Source organism: Petaurus breviceps, unplaced genomic scaffold, assembly GCF_028583685.1.
Source record: "Petaurus breviceps papuanus isolate PSGF00001 unplaced genomic scaffold, PetGlider_PUasm1.0 183, whole genome shotgun sequence".
NCBI lineage: Eukaryota > Metazoa > Chordata > Mammalia > Diprotodontia > Petauridae > Petaurus > Petaurus breviceps.
Window position 1 is genome coordinate 17207462 of NW_027185791.1, and position 24613 is coordinate 17232074.

The 24613-nt window shown below is 36.1% G+C and overlaps 1 protein-coding gene across 16 annotated transcripts in view; it reads right to left on the reverse strand.

The window, feature by feature from the left end:
- The window catches only part of UBAP2 (ubiquitin associated protein 2), a 193308-nt gene that overhangs the window by 42363 nt on the left and 126332 nt on the right, over positions 1 to 24613 (reverse strand). For all 16 annotated transcript variants that reach the window (XM_069087965.1, XM_069087964.1, XM_069087963.1 and 13 more), the window contains 3 exons: positions 24057 to 24111; positions 23385 to 23488; positions 2280 to 2335 (listed from right to left, as the gene is read on the reverse strand). In XM_069087965.1, the coding sequence (XP_068944066.1) occupies positions 2280 to 2335; positions 23385 to 23488; positions 24057 to 24111 (215 nt within the window). The remainder of the gene's footprint in view (positions 1 to 2279; positions 2336 to 23384; positions 23489 to 24056; positions 24112 to 24613) is intronic.

Genomic DNA, 24613 nt, shown 5'->3' on the forward strand with positions numbered 1-24613 from the left:
AAAAAAATTATTGTCTTTGTTTTTTTATTACATTATACCACTGGTGGTTTTCAATTTAATGAGAGTGACTGCCGGCCGAATCCAATACCCCTCCCCCCCGCCCCGCCCCCCCCCTCTACCGTAAGTCTTATTCTGACAATTGCAATGCTTCAAAACAATAGTTTTGAAGTTTCTGGCATTGCTTTTCAGATTCAACCACACTTGCTTTTGAGTTTCAATGAGACCAATCTCATTTTACTGTGTTGGAACAATTTTTTGACTTGCTTTTGAATTCCAATTTGCATGTTTCCTTGGAGTAATAACCATTCTTAAACACCAAAGAATTAAAAACAACCCAAGAAAGCAATGAAATGTGTGTATGGCTCAAAATCTAGCACTCAACTCACAGAGAATGAAGTAAACCCAAAGAAACCAGTATAATCTAATTTTATTTCAAAAAAGATGACATCCTGAATTAGCCTGTCAGTAGAAACACATGTGCATGATTCTTGATTCCAAGTCATTTTCAGACCATTGTGCCTCAAAGGACCCTATTTGCTCTAAATCTATGATCCAATAAAAATACCTTTTGTTTTTCTTTATACCTTTGTAAAGAGAAAAATGTGTCTGGCTCCTAATTCCAAAGACAATAAATCGAATTCTGCTTTTTTTGGATACCATTAATTCTATATAACTTTATTATGAGATTCTGACAGTTGGAAGGGACATATCACTTGATACAACCCATATCTCGCCAGTAATTCCTTCTAAATGATCTTTTAAGTAGTGGTCATCCAGCCACTGACTAAAGATTTCAAGTGAAATGGAAGCCACTCTACCAAGGTCTTCTCATATTTCCCTAAGTATTAGTCTTCACCTGCCAATCACCAAAAACCCTTCCAATTATTTTGAAAACATTTAGTATTTACTTATCTATGTACATAATATTTCTGCTGCACCAACTAAGTCCTTTGAGGGCAGGTGACCATTTTTTTCTTCTTGGCATCCTCAGGCCCCAGCACAGAACTCGGCACATAACAGGGGTTAAATAAATGCTTACTGAACTGAACTCAACCGAGAAGCAGCCTATTTGATATTTTTTTTAAACTTTAATTTTAAGGAAAATTATCTAGCATCCAAGCAGAAATCTGTCTCTTTGTACCTTATGCCCACTGCTTCTAGTTCATTTGCATGGGGTCCAACATATAAAGTCTACGTCCTCTTCCGGATGATAGCTCTTCAAATCCTTAAGATGCTGATCATATCCTCTTCTCAGACTTCCTTTATCCAAGCTAAACAACTGTAGTCCTTTCACCTAACCCAAATATAACACAGCTTACAATCCATTTATGGGCGTACACTATCCACTTATGGATGTCCTCTTCATAATCAAATAGAGCACACTTACGGCATGTCTACGAATGTACAAGGAACAGTATGAGTTGCTATGGGAGAAGAGGTAGGCAGAAAGAGAACCATGACTTCTACGTGATGAGAGATGAGACGTAAAAATGCCACAAGGAAGCAGTCATACATGATTATTAATTATCAAATGAGAAGTACAGGCAGAAAAGGCAGCATGAAATAAGGGAGGAACTTCTCAGTGTGGGCTGGAATGGTCTGAGAAGGCACAGAGAACATGAGTAAGAAGGCCGTGAAGAGATCTGCTGATCTAATCTAACTGCTTTATTTTAGAGAAAGAAAACGAGACCCAGAAGGGCAACGGCTCGTCCAGGATCACACAGGTCATGTATCATACACGCAGACTTTCTGCAGTAACACTGTGTCCTTCTTAGCTTTGGAGGATGGATGGGATTTGAAAGGAGAAGATACATGAGGGGTTTTCTAGGGCAGAGAAAAGCAACGACAAAGGTATTAGAGAAATGAGTACAAGAAACATGTTGAAGGCAAAGTAAAAGGACACAGATTTGGCTATGGCAAATGCTTTGGGAGGGTGGATAATAAAACACACACTGTAGACAGGATGAACAGGGTGTGAAGGCCAAACTGAGTAGTTTAAAAGCAGAAATTCTCTGAGCTCACCTCTACCACTTGGAATCCTTAAATTCTGTTGAAAATCCAATTCAAACACACAGCCTGGCCCCCCCCGCTCAGCGTCTCCCTCTACTAAAGGACCTTGTATGTTTTGCATGCATTTGTACATCTGAATGTAACACAGTTCTCACCCCAACAGATAGAATCAAAGCTCCTTGAGGGAAAAGGAACTCTCCCTTTTATACGTTCATCTCCAACACCTAGCAAAGGGGCTCACAAACACAGAAGAGGCACTTAACACTCACGTCTTCATTCCAGTCTTCCGTTGTCCACTCCTCCATGGAGTTCTTCCATGCCGCTGCTGTGATGAGACAAAAAAATTGGAAAGTTCAGACTATTCTTCACTTCAGATGTCTCATGGTTCTTCTCTAACCTCCATCCCATATGAAGCAAAGGGATGTTTTAGGTCATTATCAATTCAGTTTAAGAGTTACTGTGCAGGGAGAAAAGGAGAGGGATTGTGTGTACAAGTGCACTGCTGGCAGGGTTGAAAAATGGGCTGACCATTCTGGGGGAAAATGTGCTTTAACCAAGAAAGTTACCAACTGTTATTATTCATACATGTCAAATACTGGGATTGATGGGTTAAAGACAGAAAGGACCAATTTATAGGAAAATATTAATAGCAACACTGTTTTGGGAATGCAAAGACTTAGAACAACTGATGGACATTATGTTACATGAATGTACCAGAATATTATCATGCCCAAAAAAAACAAAAAAACCCAAACGAGAAATTTGGTGGAACCTTGAAAGGTTTTAAAAAACTGAAATAGTAGCTCAACAGAACAGATTGGACAAGATTTTTTTTTTTGCTTTTTGGAGGGCAACTGGGGTTAAATGACTTGCCCAAGGTCACATGGCTAGTTTCTGTGTTAAGTATCTGAGGCAAGATATTTTTTTAAACCAGTAAACTCATTAACGTAGTGTAATAAACCCTGTAACCAGAATTACTGGGAGAAACCAGAAAGAAGTCAGACAGAAATGAGGTGGTCAACAAGCATTTCCTAAGCACCTAGTAAGTGTAAGCACTGTGCTGGTTTATAAATAAAGACAAAAGATAGTCACTGACCACCAGGAACTCACAAGCTAGTGTTAAAGAAAACAAGCAAATAACTGCATCTGTACAAACTATGTATGGGAAAAATTAGAAACAATAAACAGAAGGAAGGCACTAGAATTAAGAGCACGTGGGAGACGTTTCCTGTAGAAAGTGAGGCAGCGATGGGGAGGGTGAGAATCCCAGGCAGGAATGCTGGCCCAGGGGAGAGCCAGGAAAATGCTGAGAGGCAAGAGAGAGAGCTCAAGGAACATACGGGACATAAGGGCAGAGGAAGGTATAAGAAGACAGAAAAGGTGGGGGACAGGAAAGCATACTAAGAGCTATGAATGCCAGAGGGCTTTATAATTCATCCTCTACATGATGGGGACCACTGAAGGGGAGATGGTCAGACCTGCTACGCAGCAAGATGACTTGATAGCTGAGGGGAAGATGGACTCAGATGGGGAGACTTGCAGCAAGAAGACCAACCACTGACTACTACAACAGTCTAAGCACAACGTGATGTAAAATGGACAGGTCCTGGCAACACATCAGATAGATATGGGAGGTGAAAGACCACGAGAAGTGAGTGCAAGTCTGAGTGACCAGAAGGATAGTCGGGAAGGGGGTAGAGCTGAGGAAAAACAGACTAAGTTAAGTTTGGACAATGTGAGTTTCAGAGACCTACAAGCACGGCCAGTTCAAGGCGTGTTATGAAGCACTTATTTTATGCCATGAGCTAAACACTAGGGATACAAAGAAAACAAAAAACAAACAAACAAATAAAACCAACCCGATCCCTGACCTCAAGGAGCGCACACTCAAAAGAGGGAGACAAGCAAATGACCCCATCTCGGAGGAAAGGCATTAAAATGGCAAGGAATGGGAAAGGTCTCTTGTAGAAGGGAGGATTTGAACTAAGTCTTGAAAGAAACCAGGAGGTGAAGGTAAGGAATGAGAACCTTCCAGGCATGGAAGGCAGCCAATCACAGCAGAGAGGCCAGTGACACTGGCTCACAGAGCACAGAAGGGAATATAAAGTCTAAGAAAATTGGAAAATAGAAAAGTGCCAAGTTATACAGAACTTTAAAAGATAAATGGGATTTTTTATTTGATGTATGGGGTAATGTGGAGCCAAAGGGTTTGCTGAGCAGGAGGGTAACATGGTCAGTTCTTTGTTAAAGGACTTGCATGAGGTTATTAGTAATGTCAGAAAAAAAAAAAGGGGGACACGTACTAGTGATGCTGTCAACACGGTACCAAAAAGACTTGACAAAAAATTGGACATGGAGTGCATGCGAGTGAGGATAAGAGAGTGCTCAGAACAGGAAAAGGGAAGACAGGGAGACTGGAGAGGAAAAGTGATGAGCTCTGCTTCAGACATCTTGATTTTTAGATATTTAGGAGGAATTCAGTGACATCCTATAGGCAGCTGCAGACACAAGAGAGCAGTTAGAGTTGGAAAAACAGCTCTAAGAATTATCTACATAAGACAAATTTAAGCAAGTGGAGGAAATGAAGAAATGAGGCAGAATATTAGGAGAAAACAGAACGGCGAAGGACAGACCCCAGTTGGTGCATGTGACCTGGGGGAAGATCCATTAAAATACATGTCATTATGCCGCAATAACTTCAAAACTGACTTGAATCTGAACAGAAGAGTAAAGAACATAGAATTTTTTTTTGGGGGGGGGGCTTTCTGGAGGGGAAAAGGCAGGGCAATTGGGGTTAAGTGACTTGCCCAAGGTCAGACGGCTAGTAAGTGTTAAGAGTCTGAAGCCGGATTTGAACTCGGGTCCTCCAGACTCCAGAGCCAGTGCTCTATTCACTGCATCATCTAGACACCCCCGAGATTCATAATTTTTTAAAAATTAGAAAACTAGACTGATATTGTTAAGAGGTGAATTCTTAACTAACCAAGGGATAAAAGTGATTTACAAAAGACAAACTAGATAATAATAGTGATTACATGAATAAGCTTTTGTAACTGGGATAAAAAGGGAAGAGGTCAACTATGGAAAAAAAATCTTTATAACCAACGTCTCTGAGAAGCATTTGCTATCTTAAGTGTGTATACACATACGTAAACACACACACACACACACACACACACAACAGAAATAAGTGATGTGCAATGGATATCTAGGCGGTCATTTTGTAAACTAATAAAAGCCATATAAAATGATGCTACAAATCAGCAATGAGAAGTACAAATAAAACAACACTAAAGGTTTTGCAAGAAACAAGGCCCTCAGAGATGACAAAGTAAGGAACAAGTCAAAGTTAGAGGAATTACTAGAAAATGGGCACACAAACGCACTGTTGGAGGTATTAAATGGTACAGCCACTATGGAAAGGAATTTTGAACTATGCAAAAGAATGCTTAAATGACCAATCCTGCTGATCCAAAGATTTCATGGCGATGCAAACAATGCAAGAATGTCAATGACTATAAGAAAGCCCCACATCAATCAAAAACATGTATAGCATATATATGTGCTAGCTATGAAACAGAAACAAAGGACATACCGATCTGTTACGGAATGGCCAAGCGAACTGTATATGAATATAATGGAATAATACTACTGTGATGGAATAAAAAATTAATATGATGAATTATATAGAAGCATAGTATTTTTTTTGTTTTATATTTAAGTCACTATTCTCAAAATTTTTGGTCTCAGGACCCACTGACACTTTAAAAAATTTAACATTAGCAATTGTAACAGTTTTGACCTTACAGACATCTACCTTAAAAATGTCTGGGGAGGTCCTCAGAACATACTTGGAGAATTTCTGGAATAACTAAAGTAAGCAGAATCGGAAAAACTATATATATATATATACTACAACAATGTAAATGGGAATAACATAATAAAAAAACAACAGAAATGGAAAGGCTACAAAATATCAAAGCTTTACCCCCCAAAAAAGACGGAAAAGACACCTCTCCCCAGACTCTGCAAAGGTAAGGGGTCATGGGAGTGGAAAATGACACGTTACCAAGACTTTTTTTTGATGTTACTTTTGCTGAATCTTTTTCTTCTTTTTTTTTTTTTATGATAACTCTGGGAATTTAATCATAACTCTCTAGGAGAGAACAAGAAGATGAATAAGATGGCAATATAGGTAACGTGAAAAACAAATGATAAAAGATCAAGAAATTTATCTTTAAAAACTGATGCATAGAAAACAGAACAAGGAGCAAACTGAAACAATGCAACAAATACACTTAATATAAATGAGAGCAATGCCACAAGGCATCTGAATTCAAATTAAGAGCACGAAACATATAATCAGTCCCAGGAGAGATGAGAAAATATCTTTCTTCTCCTCTTTATAGAGAGATGGGAAGATATAGAGGCAATGAATAATTCACTGAGTCCCACATTTAGTATCACCTAATTTTGTTCTTTTTCTTTATACCAGAGAGAACTCTACATCTGCAGGGAAAGGAACTAAAGGGAGTCAAGCTCCTAAATATAAAAATAAAATTTAGACTATATGATCCATCTATTAATCTGTTCCTCCACAAGTGACTATCTTCATAGATAAAAAATTGTCACTTGGTTGACAGAGAACAGAATGACTGTCCTAGGTCTGAAATTGACAAGTAGCCACAAGAAAAGTCTTTAGGCAACTTCAAATTCTCTGGGTATAGTGAAAGAACCCAATTTAAATCTAATAACCTAGGTAACCACATATGTACAATCTATATTGAACTGCTTATCTTCCCAGTGGGGGTGGGTGAGGAGGGAAGAAGGAAAAAAAATTTGGAACTCAAAGTTTTAAAAACAAATGTTTAAAAATTGGTCTTTTACATGCAAATGAGAAATAAGATATACAGCTACTGGTTTATAGAAACTCATCTTTCCCTACTAGAAAGTTAGGGGGATGAAAGGGGAGGATATAAGAGAGAACAAACTGGGGGAAGGGGAATTCAGTAGGCTCGCTATTTTGGGGTGGGGGTAGGGGAAAGACAAGGAGAGAAAAAATTGTAACTCAAAATCTTGTGGAAATAAATGTTGAAAACTAAAAATAAATAAAACAAAAAAATTTAAATCTAGTAACAATAGAATTTATGTTTATTCAACAAGAGACAAAAAATCGGTTCATCGGATTTTTTTTTTTTGCTGCTTGCTTCACCTATAAAAACTACCCACTACACTAGTATGACAAAATATATGAGCAGACTAAGAGGCCTGTTAGTGGTACTACAAGGCACTTGAGAGGCAGGTACTACAAGGAACACTATTTTCATGAAATTTAGTCCAAGAGATGTAAAATCATACAACAGAGAAGCAATGCTGCAGAATTAGTAAACATTGGGCTTAAAAATGGAATGCCAGAACTTAGATTCTGAATTGTTTTCTCCCACTGTACCATGGAGTGATCTGCAAGACCTATCATTCTATTGACTAATATGACAGAAAAAGAAAATGACAAACTTGGATGGGATATGAGAAAAGTGGGTCACAAATGCACTACTTGGGGAGCTGTGAAATAGCACAACCATTTTGGAGAACAATTTGTAACTATAAACTGTGAATAATTTTTTGACCCAGAAATGCTACTACAATAAGGGTCTATATCCCAAAGAGGGGGGAAAAAAGAACTTGTTTATACAAAAATATTTATAGTGACTCTTTTCTGCAGTTGCAAAGAATCAGAAATTGAGAGGAAGCCCATCAAATGTGGGATGGATGAGTAAGTTGTGGTAGATGACAAGCAGATGCTGCCCATATCCACAGAAAGAACTGTGGAGTCTGAATGCAGATCGAAGCAGACTATTTTCTTTCTCTTTTTTATTTTGTTTTCTCTTTCTTGTGGTTCTCCCCTTTTATCTGATTCTTCTTTCACAACAGGACTAATGTGGAAATGTTTAATATGACTGTATGCTGTCTTGGAAGGGGAAAGAAATGACGAGCCCAACGCTTGTTTTATCTTCCCAGTGGGGGTGGGAAAAACTTGGAAGGATGTACATAAACTGATGCAAAGTTAAGTTAGCAAAACAGTATACATAGTAAATGCAGTATTATGTGATGATCAACTGTGAATGACTTAGCTATTCTCAATCTAAATTGAATTATTTATTCAGTGCCATACAATCAAACTACCAAAAATTTATTTTATAGAGCTAGAAAAATTAAGAAAATTCATCTGGAAAAAGCAAAGATCCAGAATATCAAGGGCATTAATGAAAAGAAATGTAAGAAAAGATGGCATGGCTGTACCAGATCTTAAATTGTATTTTAAAGCCACAATTATCAAAACTATTTGGTGCTGGTGAAGAAATAGAGGGTTGGATCAGTTGAATAGGTTGAGTACACAAGACTTAACAGTCAATGATGACAGAAATCTAAACCCAGAGATTACAGCTTCTGGCATAAGAACTCACTATTTAACAAAAACTGCTGAGAAAACTGGAAAATAGTAATGGCAGAAACTGAGGACAAACTAACATCTTACACCATATACAAAAATAAAGTAAAAATGGGAACTATAAGCAATATAGGAGAGCAAGGAATAGTTTACCTGTCAGATCTATGGATAAGGGAAGAGTTTATGACCAAACAAGAGATAGAGAACATTATAAAATACAAAATGGATGATTTTGATTACATCAAATTAAAAATTTTTGCTCAAAGGCCAATGCAACCAAGATTAGAAGCAGAAAACTGGGAAAAAATTTTTTACAACCACTGTCTCTGATAAAGGCCTCACCTCTAAAACATAGAGAGAACTGAGCTGAATTTATAAGAATGTAAGTCATTTCCCAACTGAAAAATGGTCAAAGGATATGACAGACTTAGGTTAGCCCTTCTCAGCAATGCAAGGACCTAAGACAACTTCAAAAGGTACATGATGGAAAATGCTGTCCACATCCAGAGAAAGAACTTTGGAATCTGAATGCAGATAGAAGCATACTATTTGCTCTCCCTTTCTTTCTCCTGGTTCCTCCCATTAGTTCTAACTCTTTCTTATATCATGACTAATGTGAAAATATGTTTAACATGAATGTATAAGTAGAGCCTATAAAAGATTACACACTTCGGGAAGGTGTGAGGAGAAAATTCAAAACTGAAGATCTTGTGGAAGTGAATGTTAAAAACTAAAACTAAAAAACCATCACCATACAACGTTGTTTAGAAGAAACACATCTGAAACAAGGAGATACACATAGGGTAAAGGTAAAAGGTTGGAGCAGAATATGATATGCTTCAGCTGAATTAAAAAAGTAGGGGAAGGAATCCTAATCTGAGACAAAGCAAAAGCAAAACCAGTTCTAAATAAAAGAGACAAAGAAGGAAACTATATCCTGCTAAAAGGCACCACAGACAATGAAGTAATATAATTACTAAACATATATGCACCAAGTGGTACAGCATCCAAATTCTTAGAGAAGTTAAGGGAGCTACAAAAAGAAATAGCAAAACTACACTAGTAGTAGTTGAGGGACCTCAATTTCCTCTTCTCTGAACTAGATAAATCTAGCCTCAAATTAAACAAGAAAGAAGTTAAGGAGGTGAGCAGAATTTAGAAAAGTTAGACATGGTAGACCTCTAGAGAAAACTGCATGAAAAGAGAAGGGAATATACATTTTTCTCAGCAGTACATGGGACCTACAAAAAAAACCTGGCCAAATGCTAGGGCATAAAAACCTTACAATCCAATGCAGAAAAATCAAATGCATCTTTTTCAGATCATGACGCAATAAAAACTATATATAATAAAGGACCATGGAAAGATAAGACTAAAAATCAAATGGAAACTAAATAATCAAACCCTAGAGAATGAGTGGGTCAACCAACAAATCAAAGAAACAAGCAATAACTTCATTCAAGAGAATGACAATACTGAGACTACATAAAAAACTTACTGGATGCAGCAAAACATTCTGAGGGGAAGTTTTACATCTCTGAACAGTTACATGAATGAAATAGAGAAAGAGGAGATCAATGAATTGGGAATGCAACTACAACAGCTAAAATAAGAACAAATGAAAAATCCCCAATTAAGTACCAAATTAGAAATACTGAAAACCACAAAAGTGAGATTAACAGAAATTAAGAAAACTATTGAACTAATAAATAAAACTACAAGCTGATTATGTTAAAAGGCAAACTCAAAATATATAAATCTTTGATTAATCTGAATTTAAAAAATTCACAGTGCCAGTATCAAAAATGAAAAGGCTAAATTCACCACCAATGAAAAGGAAATTAAAACAATAATTAGGAAATAATTTGCCCAATTGTATGCCAAAAAATTTGACAATCTTAGTGAAATGGATATTTACAAAAAGATAAGTTGCCCAGATTAACAGAAGCAGAAGTAAAATACTTAAATAACCCCAACACAGAAAAAGAAAAATAAACAAATTATCAATGAACTCCCTAGGAAAACATCTTCAGGGCCAGATGGATTAATAAACAAATTCTATCAAACATTTAAAAACCAATTAATTTTCAATCTAACATAGATCATTTTGGAAAATAAGAGTTCTACTAAATTCTTTTTATGACATCAATATGGTACTGATACCTAAACTGGGAAGAGTCAAAATGGAGAAAGAAATTACTGGTCAATTTCCCTGATGAATATAGATACAAAAATTTAAATAACACTAACAAAATTATTACAGTAAATAATCATGAGAATAACACACTATGATCAGGTAGGATTTATACCAGGAATGCAGGACTGGTTCAATATTAGGAAAACTATCCGCATAATGGATAGACAACAAAACTAACAGAAACCATATGATTAGCTCAACAGATGCAGAAAAAGCATTTGATAAAATATAATACCCATTCCTATTAAAAACACCAGAGAGCAAAGGAACAAATGGAACCTTCCTTAAAATGTTAAGCAGTATCTGTCTAAAAACAGCAGCAAGCATTACAATGTAATGGGGATAAGCTAGAAGCACTTCCAAGAAGATCAGGAGTTTTGAAACAAGGATGTCCATTATCACCACTGTTATTCAATATGGTACTATAAACATTAGCTTTAGCAATAAGAAGAAAAAACTGAAAGAATTGGATTAGGTGAAGAAGAAACTAAGCTATCACTCTTTGCAGATGAAATGAAGACATATTTAGAGATTCCTAGAGAATCAAGTAAAAAATTACCTGATATAAAATAATTTTTTAGCAAACTTGCAGAATATAAAATAAACCCACATAAATCCTTGGAATTTCTATATATGACTAACTAAGCCCAACAGCAAGAGATAGGGAAATTCCATTTAAAGTTACTGTAGACATTATAAAATATTTGGGAGTCTACCTGTCAAAACAGATCCAGGAACTATATGAACACAATTACCAAAGACTTTTCACACAAATAAAGTAAGATCTAAATAACTGGAAAAACATCAATTGCTCAAGAGTAGACTGAGCTAATATAATAAAAATGACAGTTCTACCTAAAGTAACTTATTTATTCAGTGCCACGCTAACCAAACTACCAAAAATTTATTTTATGTACAGACAAAAAATAGTAACAAAATTCATCTGGAAGAACAAAAGGTCTAGAATATCAAGGGAATTTAATGAAAAGAAATGCTAGGCAAGGTGGCCCAGCCATACCAGATCTTAAATTGTATTTATAAAGCAGCAATCATCAAAACTACTTGTAATGGCTAAGAAAGAGAGGGGTAGATCAGTGGAATATTTTAGGCACACAAAACAACAGTTAACCACTCTAGTAATCTACTGTTTGATAAACATAAAGACCCCAACTTCTGGGATAGGAACTCACTATCTGACAAAAACTGGAAAGTAGTATGGCAGACACTAGGCACTGACCAACATCTTATAACATATACCAAAATAAATCCAAATGTTTACATGATTTAGATACAGAGGCTGATACTACATGAAAATTAGGAGAGCAAGGTATAGCTTACCTGTCAGATTTATGGAAAACAGAAATTTATGAGCAAACAAGAGATAGAGAACATGAGACGCAAACTGGATAATTTTGATTACATTAAATTGAAAAGTTTTTATACAAAGCCAATGCAATCAAGTTTAGGAGGGAAACAGAAAACTGGGAAAGAATTTTTACAACCAGTGTCTCTGATAAAGGCCTCACCTCTAAAACAGAGAGAAATGAGTCAAATTCCTAATACAAACCATTCCCCAATTGATAAATGGTCAAAGGATATGAACAGGCAGTTTTCAGAGGAAGAAATTAAAGTTATCTATAATCATGAAAAGATGCTCTCAATCACTATGGATTAGAGAGATGCAAATCAAAACAACCCTGAGGTACCACAATCACACCTATAAGTGTGGCTAACATGACAAAACATGAAAATGATAAATGCTGGAAAAGATGTGGGAAAATTGGAACACTAATGCACTTTTGGTGGAGTTGTGAACTGATCTAACTATTCTGGAGAAAAATTTGGAACTATGCCCAAAGGGCTATAAAACTGTACACACCCTTTGACCCAGCAATACCACTTCTAGCGCTTTATCCCAAAGAGAACATAAAAACAGGAAAAGGAGCCACAAATACAAAAATAATTATAATAGCTCTTTTTGTGGTGGCAAAGAACAGGAAATTGAGGGGATGCCCATTAACTGGGAAATGGCTAACAAGTTATGGTACAGGAATGTAATGCAATACTGTTGTGCCATAAGAAATGATGAAAAACCTGGAAAGACTTCTATGAACTGATGCTGAGTGAGGGGAGCAGAACCAGAACACTGTTCACAGTAACTGCCACTGTGTGCAATAACTGACTTGACTTAGTCCCAGCAGTGCAAGAACCTAAAACAATTCCAAAGGACTCATGATGGAAAATGCCATCCACATCATGAGAAAGAACTATGGAGTCAGAATGCAGAACAAAGCAGACTATTTTCTGTTTTGTCTTTCTTTCTCATGGTTTCTCCCATGCATTAAAATTCTTCTATGCAATAAAACTAATGTGAAAATGTGTTTAAGAGGAATGTATATGTAGAGCCTATATCAGATTCCATGCCCTCTTGGGGAGGGAGGCTGGAGGGAGAAGGAAAACATTTAAAACTTATGGAAGTGAATGCTGAAAATTAAACATAAATAAAATTTTTAAATAGAGGGATGCTACAGGAAAAAAAGCAATACAAAAATTCTAAATAATTCAGATTATTCTGAAGCACTTAGGATGAAAAATACTCTCCACCTCCATAGAGAAAGAACTAATGGAATCTGAATAAAGAAGTGTGCTCGTTTTTACATTCTACATTCTTAGAGGAGGAAAGTGTGTCCTATTTCCTTTTAAAACATGAATAATATGGAAAAACCTATATCAAATTGCTTGCTTTCTTAATGTGAAGGCAGGGAAGGAGAAAATTTGGAACTCATAATTTAAAAAAAATTAATGTTAAAAACTGTGGAAAAATATTTTTAAATTGGAACACTAATGAATTATTGGTAGAGCTGTGAACTGATCCAACCAGTGGAGAGAACAATTACAAACTATGCCCAGAGGGCTATAAAACTGTGATCTGCTTGGTCTAAATCTGAAAGACACCATAAAAAATGCAAAAGGATCCATCTACATGTACAAAAATATAGCAGCTCTTTTTGTGCTGGCAAAGAACTGGAAATTAAAGGCATGCCCATCAATTGGGGAATGGCTGAACAAGTTGTGATTGTGATACATGAATATAATGGAATACCACTGTGCTATAAGAAATGATGAGTAGGCAGATTTCAGAGAAATGTGCAGAGACTTACACAAACTGAAGGGGACTGAAGTGAGAAGACTGTATGCACCAGGAGAACACTGTGTGATGGCTGATTACCCATGACAGACTCAGCTCTTTTTAACAACACAATGATCCCAGACAAACATCCAGAGAACAACCATGATGTCTGAATACAGATTGAGGCACACTACTTTCATTTTTTCTTTTGTGTTTTATTCTTTCCCGTGGTTTTCCCCCTTGGTTCCGATTCTTCTTTTACAACATGACTAATATAGAAATATGTTTAATATGATTGTATATGTATAACTTATATTAGATTGCTTGCCTTCTTGGGGAGGGTGGAGGAAGAGAGAAATATTTGGAACTGAAAATATTGCAAAAATGAATGCTGAAAACTATCTTTAGACATAATTAGAAAAAGCTAAGAAAAATAGGGGAAATAGAAAAAAGCAGGAGTAGTAACCATGATTTCAGAAAAGACAACGATAAAAGGAGACTTAATGAAAATTATAATTAAAGGTACCATAATGAACTGATACATTTATGTACCTAAAAGCATATCATTTAAAGGAAAAATCACTAATTGGGGTTTCTCAATGAACTCCTCTTAGCCAAGATAAATCAAACTAAAATACAACTGAGAATAGCTTGTTGAAGACAATTTAGAAGCCTTAGTCTCTAATGATTACTTAATGTAAAAAGAAAGGAATATGCCTATTTCTCAGTCACACACGGTACAAAAGCTGACCACATACAGGGCATTAAAAACCCGCCAAATGTTAAACATCCTTGTTGACCACAGTACAATAAAAATTATATTCAATAAATGTCCCTTACAGAAAGGAATAAAAATTAAAGTGTAGATAACTTAATATTAAAAAATTAGTGGTCAGTGAATAAAACAAAAGCAACAGCAACTTTCACTGAAAAACCTGACAAGAGATTAAAACTGTTAAGATACAAAGCAGTTCTGAGGGAAAAACTTAAAATCTTTAACAATTTTATTAACCAAAAAGAGAAAGAAAGAAGAAACTGGTCACACAACCTCAGAAAAAAAGCTAGAAAACCAAACTAAAAACAAAGCCCAACCAAACACGAAAACAAAAAAATCCTGAAAAATCAAAGAAATTAATGAAAACTTAAGGGGGAGGGGGGCAATAAGATAAACCATTAACCAGTCTGACTAAAAGGAGACCAGAAAACAATCTTCCAGTATAAGAAATAAAAATGAAAAAAGAAAAAACTACTTTGCCCAATCATGTAACAGAATTTTTTTTTAAAGGACCAGACACTTGAGGGTGAATTCCAAGAAAAAATTTTTTTAAATTCAAATACTAAACTTTACAAAAATAGGAAAGATAAGTTCTTACCGAATTCCTTCTATAATAGAAATATGGTCTTGACACCTAAACCAGGGAAAAACAACTAGAGGACCAGTATTCCAAAAATACACTGACATAAACATTTTAAATAAATTATTAGTAAAAAAATTAAATGCAGCATGTGTACATGTAGTACATCAAGACCAGAACATGATCAGAGAGAATTCTTTTAAAGAATGAAAGACGTATATATTAGGAAAAATTTTAAGCAAAATAAACAGTGATAGCAAAAACAATAAAAATCACACGACTGTATCAATATAGTCAAGGCATTAAAAAAATACAATACTCATTTCTACTAAAACACTAAAAAGCATAGCATCTTTAATACATAGTAAACAATGGTAATCTCTAAGATCAAAAACACTATACATAATGGAGACAAACTAGAGCCCTTTCCAATAAAGGGTAAAGCAAAGATATCCATTATTATTAATATTTGATAGTATTATAAATAATGATTCCATCAATAAGATAAGAAAAAAATTTGAGGGAATAAGCACACTTTCTGGAGAAGACAGGATAAGAACAATAAGGGGCTGATTTAAAACCAATTTGAAAATACTAACATGTAGCAAGATATAAAATGGATGGTGTCATGACAATTAAATTTACTCTTTCAATAGCATATAAATCAAACTACCACTGCATTACATTCAACAGCTAGAAAAAAAAATTTTTTAATCATATGGAAGAACAAAAGGTCAAAAATCTCAAGGAAAATAAAGAAAAAAAGAGGAAAGGAAGGTGTCTTAGTAGTAATAGATTTTAAGCTATTACTACAAAGCCATAATAATCACAACAATTTGAGATTTGAAAAGTCTGTTAGTGGAACAAATCAGATGTCTGGTTTATTATCCAAAGAAATCTGGCCCACTATCCCTAACCTTGCAGGTGAATTCAAACAATGAGCGGTTCTTTTTTTTTTTTTCATTTTGGCGGGCAATTGGGGTTAAGTAACTTGCCCAAGGTTACATGGCTAGTTTTTTTGTGTGTGTTAAGTGTCTGAGGCTGGAACCGAACTTGGGTCCTCCTGACTCCAGGGCCAGCGCTTTACTCACTGTGCCACCTAGCCGCCCCCCACAAAGAACATTTCTTAATCACAGAACGGAAGGAGAGAGATGTACAACATCCTGTTCTTTATTTTGCATTTCCCTAAAATCTCTCTTTAAAAAAGGTAGCTATCCCTCACCTGAGGATCTTAGTTTTTACTGGGGAAGCTGAGATCCTATGGGCAAATTCATGTTTTACTAATAATGCTCCAAACTCTGTGACTCAGCCTATCTTAATGTTTAGAATTTTATTTAAATGTTACACAAAGAACAAAGACAGAACTAAAGAAGGCATATGAGAAAACACTTCCACTATATTCCCTTACATAGATGGTAGGTCCATGAGTGTGGAATACCATTAAGTACTGTCTGACTTATTTTGATGTACTGAATGGTTTTGCTTACTATTTTTTAACTTTAATTTCAAAAATCCTTTTTAAAGAATAGCTATTTTAAAGATAGAGTATAAAAAAAATCAATAAAAATTTATTTTGGAAAAAATTAACTTAAATAGATGTATATTCAAAGCTACGTATTCAGTGCTAGAAAGGCCATGACAAACACTACGTAATTTACTTTTTCAGTGTTGTACCAATCAAACTACAAAGGGAATACATTATAGAGCTAGAAAAAAAAAGAAATACAAAATTCAACAGGAGAAACAAAAAAAAAATCTGGGTTACTAAAAAGGAAACAATTTTTAAAAAGAGGAACTAAAGGGAGAGCAATGAGTACTTCCAAATCTCAAATTCTATTATAAAAACCAATAATTATCACAACTATTAGGTGCTGGTTAAAAAAAATTTGAAAAGCAGATCTGTGGAACAGACTAGACAAGGAAGAATCAGAAACACAGTGAATAATTCAGTGTCCAATAAATCAGAAATCGTATTACTTGGAAAACTTTCTATCTGATAAAAACTAATAAGAAAACCAGAAAGAAATCTGGCAGAAATTAGATGCAGACTAACCTTACACCACATATCATAATAAATTTAAAAGTGAATGAGACCTGAATATTAAAAGTCATATACAACATAAAAAAAATTAGGCACAAGAATCAGATTAGACATCTTTTTCACAGCTGTAGCGAAGGGCTGAATTTTTTTATTAAAATCCACCTTCTCTCCCTCTGACTCCACCAAACAAAAAAGAAAAACAATACCTGAGGTATGAATTCTTAACTAAAGAGACAAAGGCAACCAAAAATGAAGTAATTTCAATTACATGAAACTAAAATGCATTTGCACAAAATTAACTCAGGTAGGATAACTCGGGAAAGTGGTCAATTGGGGAAAAAAAAATCCTGAGGAGAGAGCAACTGTCTAATAAGGAATATGTGTGTATTTATATGTACATACTGTTTATCAAGTCAAGAAGCTTTTATGAGGCATCTGTTAATATGCCAGGCACTGAGCTAAGTACTGAGGATACAAAGAAACCCAAAGAATACCTGCTCTACAGGAGTTCACAATTTAATGGGGAAAGAGACAACTAGAAAACAACTATTTACAAGCAAGGTACATAAAGGATAAATTGGAAATAGCCTCAAGAAGGTAGGTATTAAAATTAAGGGGGATAAAGAAAGGATTCTTGCACAACATAGGACTTTAAGTGAAACTCGAAGGAAGTCAGGAGACAGAGATGAGGACTGAAGAGTTAAAGGCATGCGGGACAGTCAATGAAAAACTCAGCAAGGAGATGGAGTCCCTTGTGCTAGAAAGCCATTGCCACTGAATTGTATGTATGTAGAGAGGTATAGGATGGTATGAAGTATGGAAAAGGGCCAGGTTACAAAGAGCTTTAAAAGACAGGATTTAATAATTGGTCCTGGAGATAAAAAGGAACTGACCGATAATAAGTTCACTGAACAGGGGGATAACACAGTCAGATCTGTACTTAAGGAAGATCAATTTGACAGGTGAGTGGAGGATGATATGGAATAAGGAAGGTGAGAGGGTTAAGGGGAACCAGCCAGCAAACTATTGCAAAAGTCTAGTTACAAATATAAAACTGACAGGACTTGACCACAAACTTCATATGGAGTGGAAGACAGTGAACAGAGGTCAGTGGTACTTGTGATATTAAGATGGAAGTTCGAAAGAAGTTAGGGAAAATAATGAGTTCAGTTTGAGACCGAGTTCATGATATCAATGAGAAATCCAATGGGCAGCTGCAAAATCAAAGCTGGAGGTCAGAAGAGAGGATGACTAGACAAACAGATCTGAGAATCACCTTCACAGAGATGGTAACTGGTAATTACTAAAACCTTTCCACAATAAATATGTGATCAAAGGAGGGGAAAAGCTTGAAAAGAAAAAAGGGAAACAGCAATGAACAATATCACACCCACCACATTAGTGTGCTCTGGTTGTCCTGGGCCCTTTTCTTTTTCTCTTTACATCCTCTCACACGGTGGCCTCACCAGCCCTAATGGGTTCAATTATCATCTCTAGGCAGATGACCCCCAGATCTACAGTTATCCCTCGTCTCCTGAACTCGTGTCTCAAATCACCAATTTCAAACCCGATATCTATTAAGTAACTCAAATTCAACATGCCCTCAAACTGAATTCATCATCTCCCCTCCCCTCACCCTACAACACAACCTGCCTCCTACCTCACAAACTCACTGTCATCTGTGAATCTCTTATGCCATACATCTTGCCATTTCTATCTCTAGTATATGCTTTCTTCTTTACAAGCACAAAGCCATGCTGCACGAGGCTCTCCTCACCTCTTTCCTGGATTATTGGAAAGCCTGTAATTTGTCTGTTTCGTGTTTCTCCCTAGTCCAACCTACCAATCTTTCACATAGTTGAGAGGTGATTCTTAGAAAGCAGAGGTCTGATCATAATGCTTCCCTACTTAAATTCCAATGGCTCTTGATGACCTCTAGGATCCAATTTAAGATCTTGTCATTTAAAGCTCTTCTTACATATAATTCCCCTCCCAGCTACAATGGCCTGCTTAAAGTTCAGCACACAACGGGCTCCATCTCTCTCTCTAGGCCCGTGGCTGGAACACTATTGACATGCCTCTTAAATCCCTTATTTTCTTTAAAACTCAGGTCAAATATAATTTTTAAAATATGAAACCTTTCCTGATCTTCCCTTCCAAAGCTACTCTGTATTCATTTAAAAATTCTTTTTTTTTTTTGGTTCAAAATTACTAATACAGTAACTTTGTACATGACGGCCCATGTATAATCTATAGCAGACTGCTTGCTGTATCAAGGAGGTGGGAGGAAAGGAAAGAATTTGGAGCTCAAAACTTTTTTTAAAAAAAAGTTAAGAATAGTTTTAGCACTGTAATTAGGGGGAAAATGAAAATTTTTTTCTTTTTTGCTTTTTGGAGGGCAATTGGGGTTAAGTGACTTGCCCAAGGTCACACGGCTAGTATTTGTGTTAAGTGTCTGAGGCCGGATTTGAACTCAGGTCCTCCTAACTCCAGGGCCAGTGCTCTATTCACGGTGCCACCTAGCAACCCCTGAAAATGAAATATTTTTTTAAAAAAGTATTGAGTAGGGGAGGCCAGGTGGCCCAGTGAGTAAGAGCACCGGCCCCAGCGCTGAGAGACCCGGGATCGGTTCCGGCCTCAGATACTTGGCACCCACACAAAAAATAAAGGCCGTGTAACCTTGAGCAAGTTACTTAACCCCAATTGCTTTAAAAGGAAAAAAAAAAGTATTGAGTACATACATATATTTACTTGTTCTCTCTTCCGGTTAGAACATAAGCTACTAAAGGGCAGGGCCTGTTTCATTTATGCCTTTTATTCATGGAACTTAGAATAGGGTCTGGAATATGGTAGACAGGCCCTTAAAAATGCCTAATTAATTAAAACTGTGAATAACATAACTAGTAAGAGAAAAGGAAATCAAAACCTGACTTTTCAGGCAAATACCCAGTACTTAGGCAAAGATGATAAAAGATGGGAATAACAAATACAAATAGGATTACAGACAGTCAGCATACTAATGAACTGCTGGTGGAGCTGTGAATTGGCCCAACCATTCTGAAAAGCAGTTTGGAATTATACTAAGAAAAGAACAAAAACATCTATACTCTGACTCAGAGATCTCACTCCTAGGCATATATATCCACAGTAAGACAATGAAAGGTCAAACATCCATCAAAATATCTGTAGCAGTATTTTTCTGTATTAGAGCTGGAAACAAGGCAAATGTTTATTGACTGGGCCTAAACAGTTCTGGTGCATATATTAACATAAAAATGATGAGTCTGAACAATGGAAAGAAACATGGGGACTTCTATGAAGTGACACAAAGAGAAGTAAGCAGAACCAGGAAAAGTATATACACAATAAAAACAATGTAAAAAAAAGGAAAATCATCAAAACTGAAACAAAATGTTGTGACATCGTTTTACAAGCTCAATCACTAAGAGCAGATATGAGAAGGCACCTCTCACCCTTCTTGGGACATGGAAATGTCAGAAGCTTCCAATATGCTGGTTAATTTTGCTGAATGGTTTTCCTTCTTTTTTGTGTTCAGCTTTCTGGGGGTCAGCCAGGTGGCGCAGTGAGTGAAGCGCCAACCCCGGAGTCACGAGGACCCGAGTTCAGTTCCGGCCTCAGACACTTAACACCCACACAAATAAAACTAGCCGTGTAACCTTGGGCAAGTTACTTAACCCCAACTGCCCTCCAAAAGGCAAAAAAAAAAGTATGAAATAGGGAATGGGTATGATTGAAAATACAAATAGTCAATAAAAAATGCTTTTTGAAAAGAAAACAGGGGCAGCTAGGTGGTGCAGTAAATAGAGCACTGGCCCTGGAGTCAGGAGGCCCTGGGTTAGCATCTGACCTCAGACACTTAACACAAAAATTTAGCCGTGTGATCTTTGGAAAGTCACTGAACCCCAACTGGCTTCCAAAAAGCAAAAAAGAAAGAAAAAGAAAACAAGGCATTATTTTCGCTATGTTCAGGAAAAGACAAAGACAGAATCCTGCTTGGGAGTAGAACGGATAACATTAGATGAAAGAAGAATGCAAACTTACTCAATTCTAATTTTGCTTTTAATTTCTTTACCAAGAGGAAGACCTCTGGACTGTAAAGCATGGGAGAAAAAATGGGTAATGATGTGGTGAAAGCGGAGATGAGTGAGGAGCAATGAAACACTGCCTAGCTGCCCTTAAATCCAGTCACAGAATACTGAAAAGAACTGGTGCACACAACTGTCAGAGAATGTGCTACTCTGTGCGAAGGACCTTGGGTTTTTGTTTCCACACCTGTAAAATTAGCAAGCTGGATTACATAACCTGTGCATTGCCTTCTAGCTAAAAATCTATGCCTCTATGTAAACTGATGCACCTTTAAAATACTGTGATTTATCCTAATATCTCTTGCTGGATAACATTTCTAACAAATTAAATACAAAGGGAAATGAGCCCTAAAAGATCGCCCAAGGCCACAAATTCAAAAGAACACCTGACTTTTTAGACAGCACTGCCTCCTCACTTTTCTCCCTGCTCACACCAAACAGCTCTGACTCAGAAACGGGTAATTCTCAAAGTGCGGCTGGCAGACTCCCAGAGGTCCTCGGGTCCTTTTTAAGGGGTCCACGAGGTCAAAACTATTTTCATAATAATATTGAGAATCTTCTTCACATACTTCAACCAAAACAACTTATCACAAGATAAAATGCAGAAGGAGATCAGAATCTGGCAGTTTTCAATTAAGCCAGACAGTTTAGATTTACAAATATGTGTAAAAAATAATGCTGACATTCCTGTTCATTTTTTTAATTTAGAAAAGTTATTTTCCATCATAGAAATAAATACTGTTGGGCATAACTCACAAAAACAAAAAGGTCTTTAAATTCTAACTTACAGAATTCATTAAAAAAAAAGAATTTTATTTATGGAGTATTGTAACAGATTTTCCAGTAAACAGGAGAGTAAATCATTATGATTCATTCTGGCTTTCATCTTCAAAGACTGTATATATTTCTAATATCCAATAACTTGTAAGGGATTTTACCTAGGAAACAAGCACTTAATCACACTTTGGGCTCAACACTGTTACAAACTCAATGAAGGACACAGAAAAAAATTGTGTAACTTTACTCAGGGTGAAAAAAACATCCCCCAAAACATGTAAAATAATTATAATACAAAGAAAATTAAAATAATTATCATAAAGATAAATCATTCTGTTTATTTTAAATTAATTCCACTAATACGCTGATTCTTTTTTATCAAGTGGTTATGTGATCTAGTTAGAATTAATAGATTTGTATTCTAGAATTTTGTTCTGGCCTTGATAAAGTTTATGTGGCCCAAACTTTTTATACGAACAATACATGAAAATGAAATTAAATGTCAAATTTTTGTTTTCTATCTTTTAGTCCAAAATAATTTTTGCTTAGCAAGTCTTAAACAAGATTATATCTACTCTCTGCCGATTCTGTGGATTTATTTTAGATGATATGAAATCTTTGCATTACACTACTTACAAAATTTATGTTATAGAGAATGTATCAAGTACTTAAGCACTTAAACTCCCCAACCTTTAATTTGATCATTTAATTCTAGAAAATTATATTTTTGCTATCTACCAAGCAGGGGTATTGAGAAAAAGATAATTCTGAATTGTAAAGAATTTTGTGAATCTGAGTTTTTGATAAGCGTCTACTACTTAAAAAGCATTTAATTACCAACATCTCTATTTTCAACCTTATATCCATGTATTCCTAAGATGACAACACAATTATAAACACTGCTAGAAAAAAACCAGCAATTCCGTTTTTATGATCTCCCAAAGAGTTTAAGGACAAAACTGTAAGATTATCATCTGGGATTTGATAAAGAGTAATTTAGTTTCGAGTAGAAAAAAAAACATTATAGGCTACAGACCACCTGCATGTTATCAGGAACTTCTGGGGTCAAAATTTAGCAAAATCAGAATCATCTTAAACAGTCCATCTTTCAGGATTATAAACAAAATTAAGTTCTACATTTTTTGCATTTCATTTCTAATTTCAAAAACTACTGCCAATTATCTGTCTGGTTACTATAGTTTCATGATCATATATGAACACTGATTTCCATTACTGTAAAAATAATCCATCTCAAGGACTCTCAAAATGCCTCAGACTGGAGCATTTTTTTACAGCTTAGTTCTTTTAGGAGAATCCTACCTGGTCCATCATCTGTATCATTCTGGCCGGCTTCCCAAACTTCTGGTTTTGTCCCAAAGCCATCAGTGGCTGAAGAATCTGTGTAGTCTGCAGGATTAAATGTCCTAGGATTTGAAAAGAATTGCAAAGTAAAGATAAAATTCCAATATCAAAATTCTAAAATGTTCAAGTATGACTGCTTTGCTACAAGAAAAGTCCTATTTCCTTTTTACTTCTAATAGTATCCCTCTCAAAACAAAACCCACATTCATTCAGTTTTCTAACACTGCATTTTGTTCATACATAATTATACTTGCTAAATTTAACCAGACAGAGGCAGCTAGGTGGCGCAGTGAATAGAGCATCGACCCTGGAGTCAGGAGGACCTGAGTTCAAATCCAGCCTCAGACACTTAAGACAATTACTATCCATGTAACTTTGGGCAAGTCACTTAGCCCCAACTGCCCTCCAAAAAAACAACAAAAAAAAAAAAACCCCACCAAATTTAACCACATATCTTTAAACTGCCTTAAAGAAACTGTTGTATTTGTACTATTTCCTGTATCAAATCTTTTCACAGGAATGAAATATAAGCTGAACATTCACAATTATAGAAAGCACCTGTGGCGGAGATGAACCAGTAAGTAAGATGGGTAAAGGAAATAAGAGTCAGACTGGAAAACTGATACTTACCCCATACCTTGGGATGAGAAACGCCCTGCCCCTCTCCCTCTCCCTCGTCCAAATCCTACGAAAGGAAGCAAAAGAGAAATGTTGTGTAAAGAATATCTCATACAGTCGCAGACAGCATTTTAATTCTCTTTCCAACAATTTCCTCACCTGTCAATATCTCCTACTCTCTCCAAGAATGCTCTGTTCTTTATCTATACTAGGAAGTCCAATAACTAAGCACATTTTCCCTGGTAGCTACATGATGAAACCTATTCATCTTATCTTTGAGTTGTTTAACAGGTTATTTGTATTCAATACCTATGTAACAGTGGTGGAATAAAGGAGTCTAGTTCCATTAAAAGAGTTAAACCATTGGGGGGAGGGGGAGGGGGAAACAGGGCAGCAAGGTGATGAAGTGAATAGAGGACCAGCCCTGAAGTCAGGAGCACCTGAGTTCAAATCCGGCCTCAGACACTTAACACTTACAGCTTGACCTTGGGCATGTCACTTAATCCCAACTGCCCCGGAAGGAAGGAAGGAAGGAAGGAAGGAAGGAAGGAAGGAAGGAAGGAAGGAAG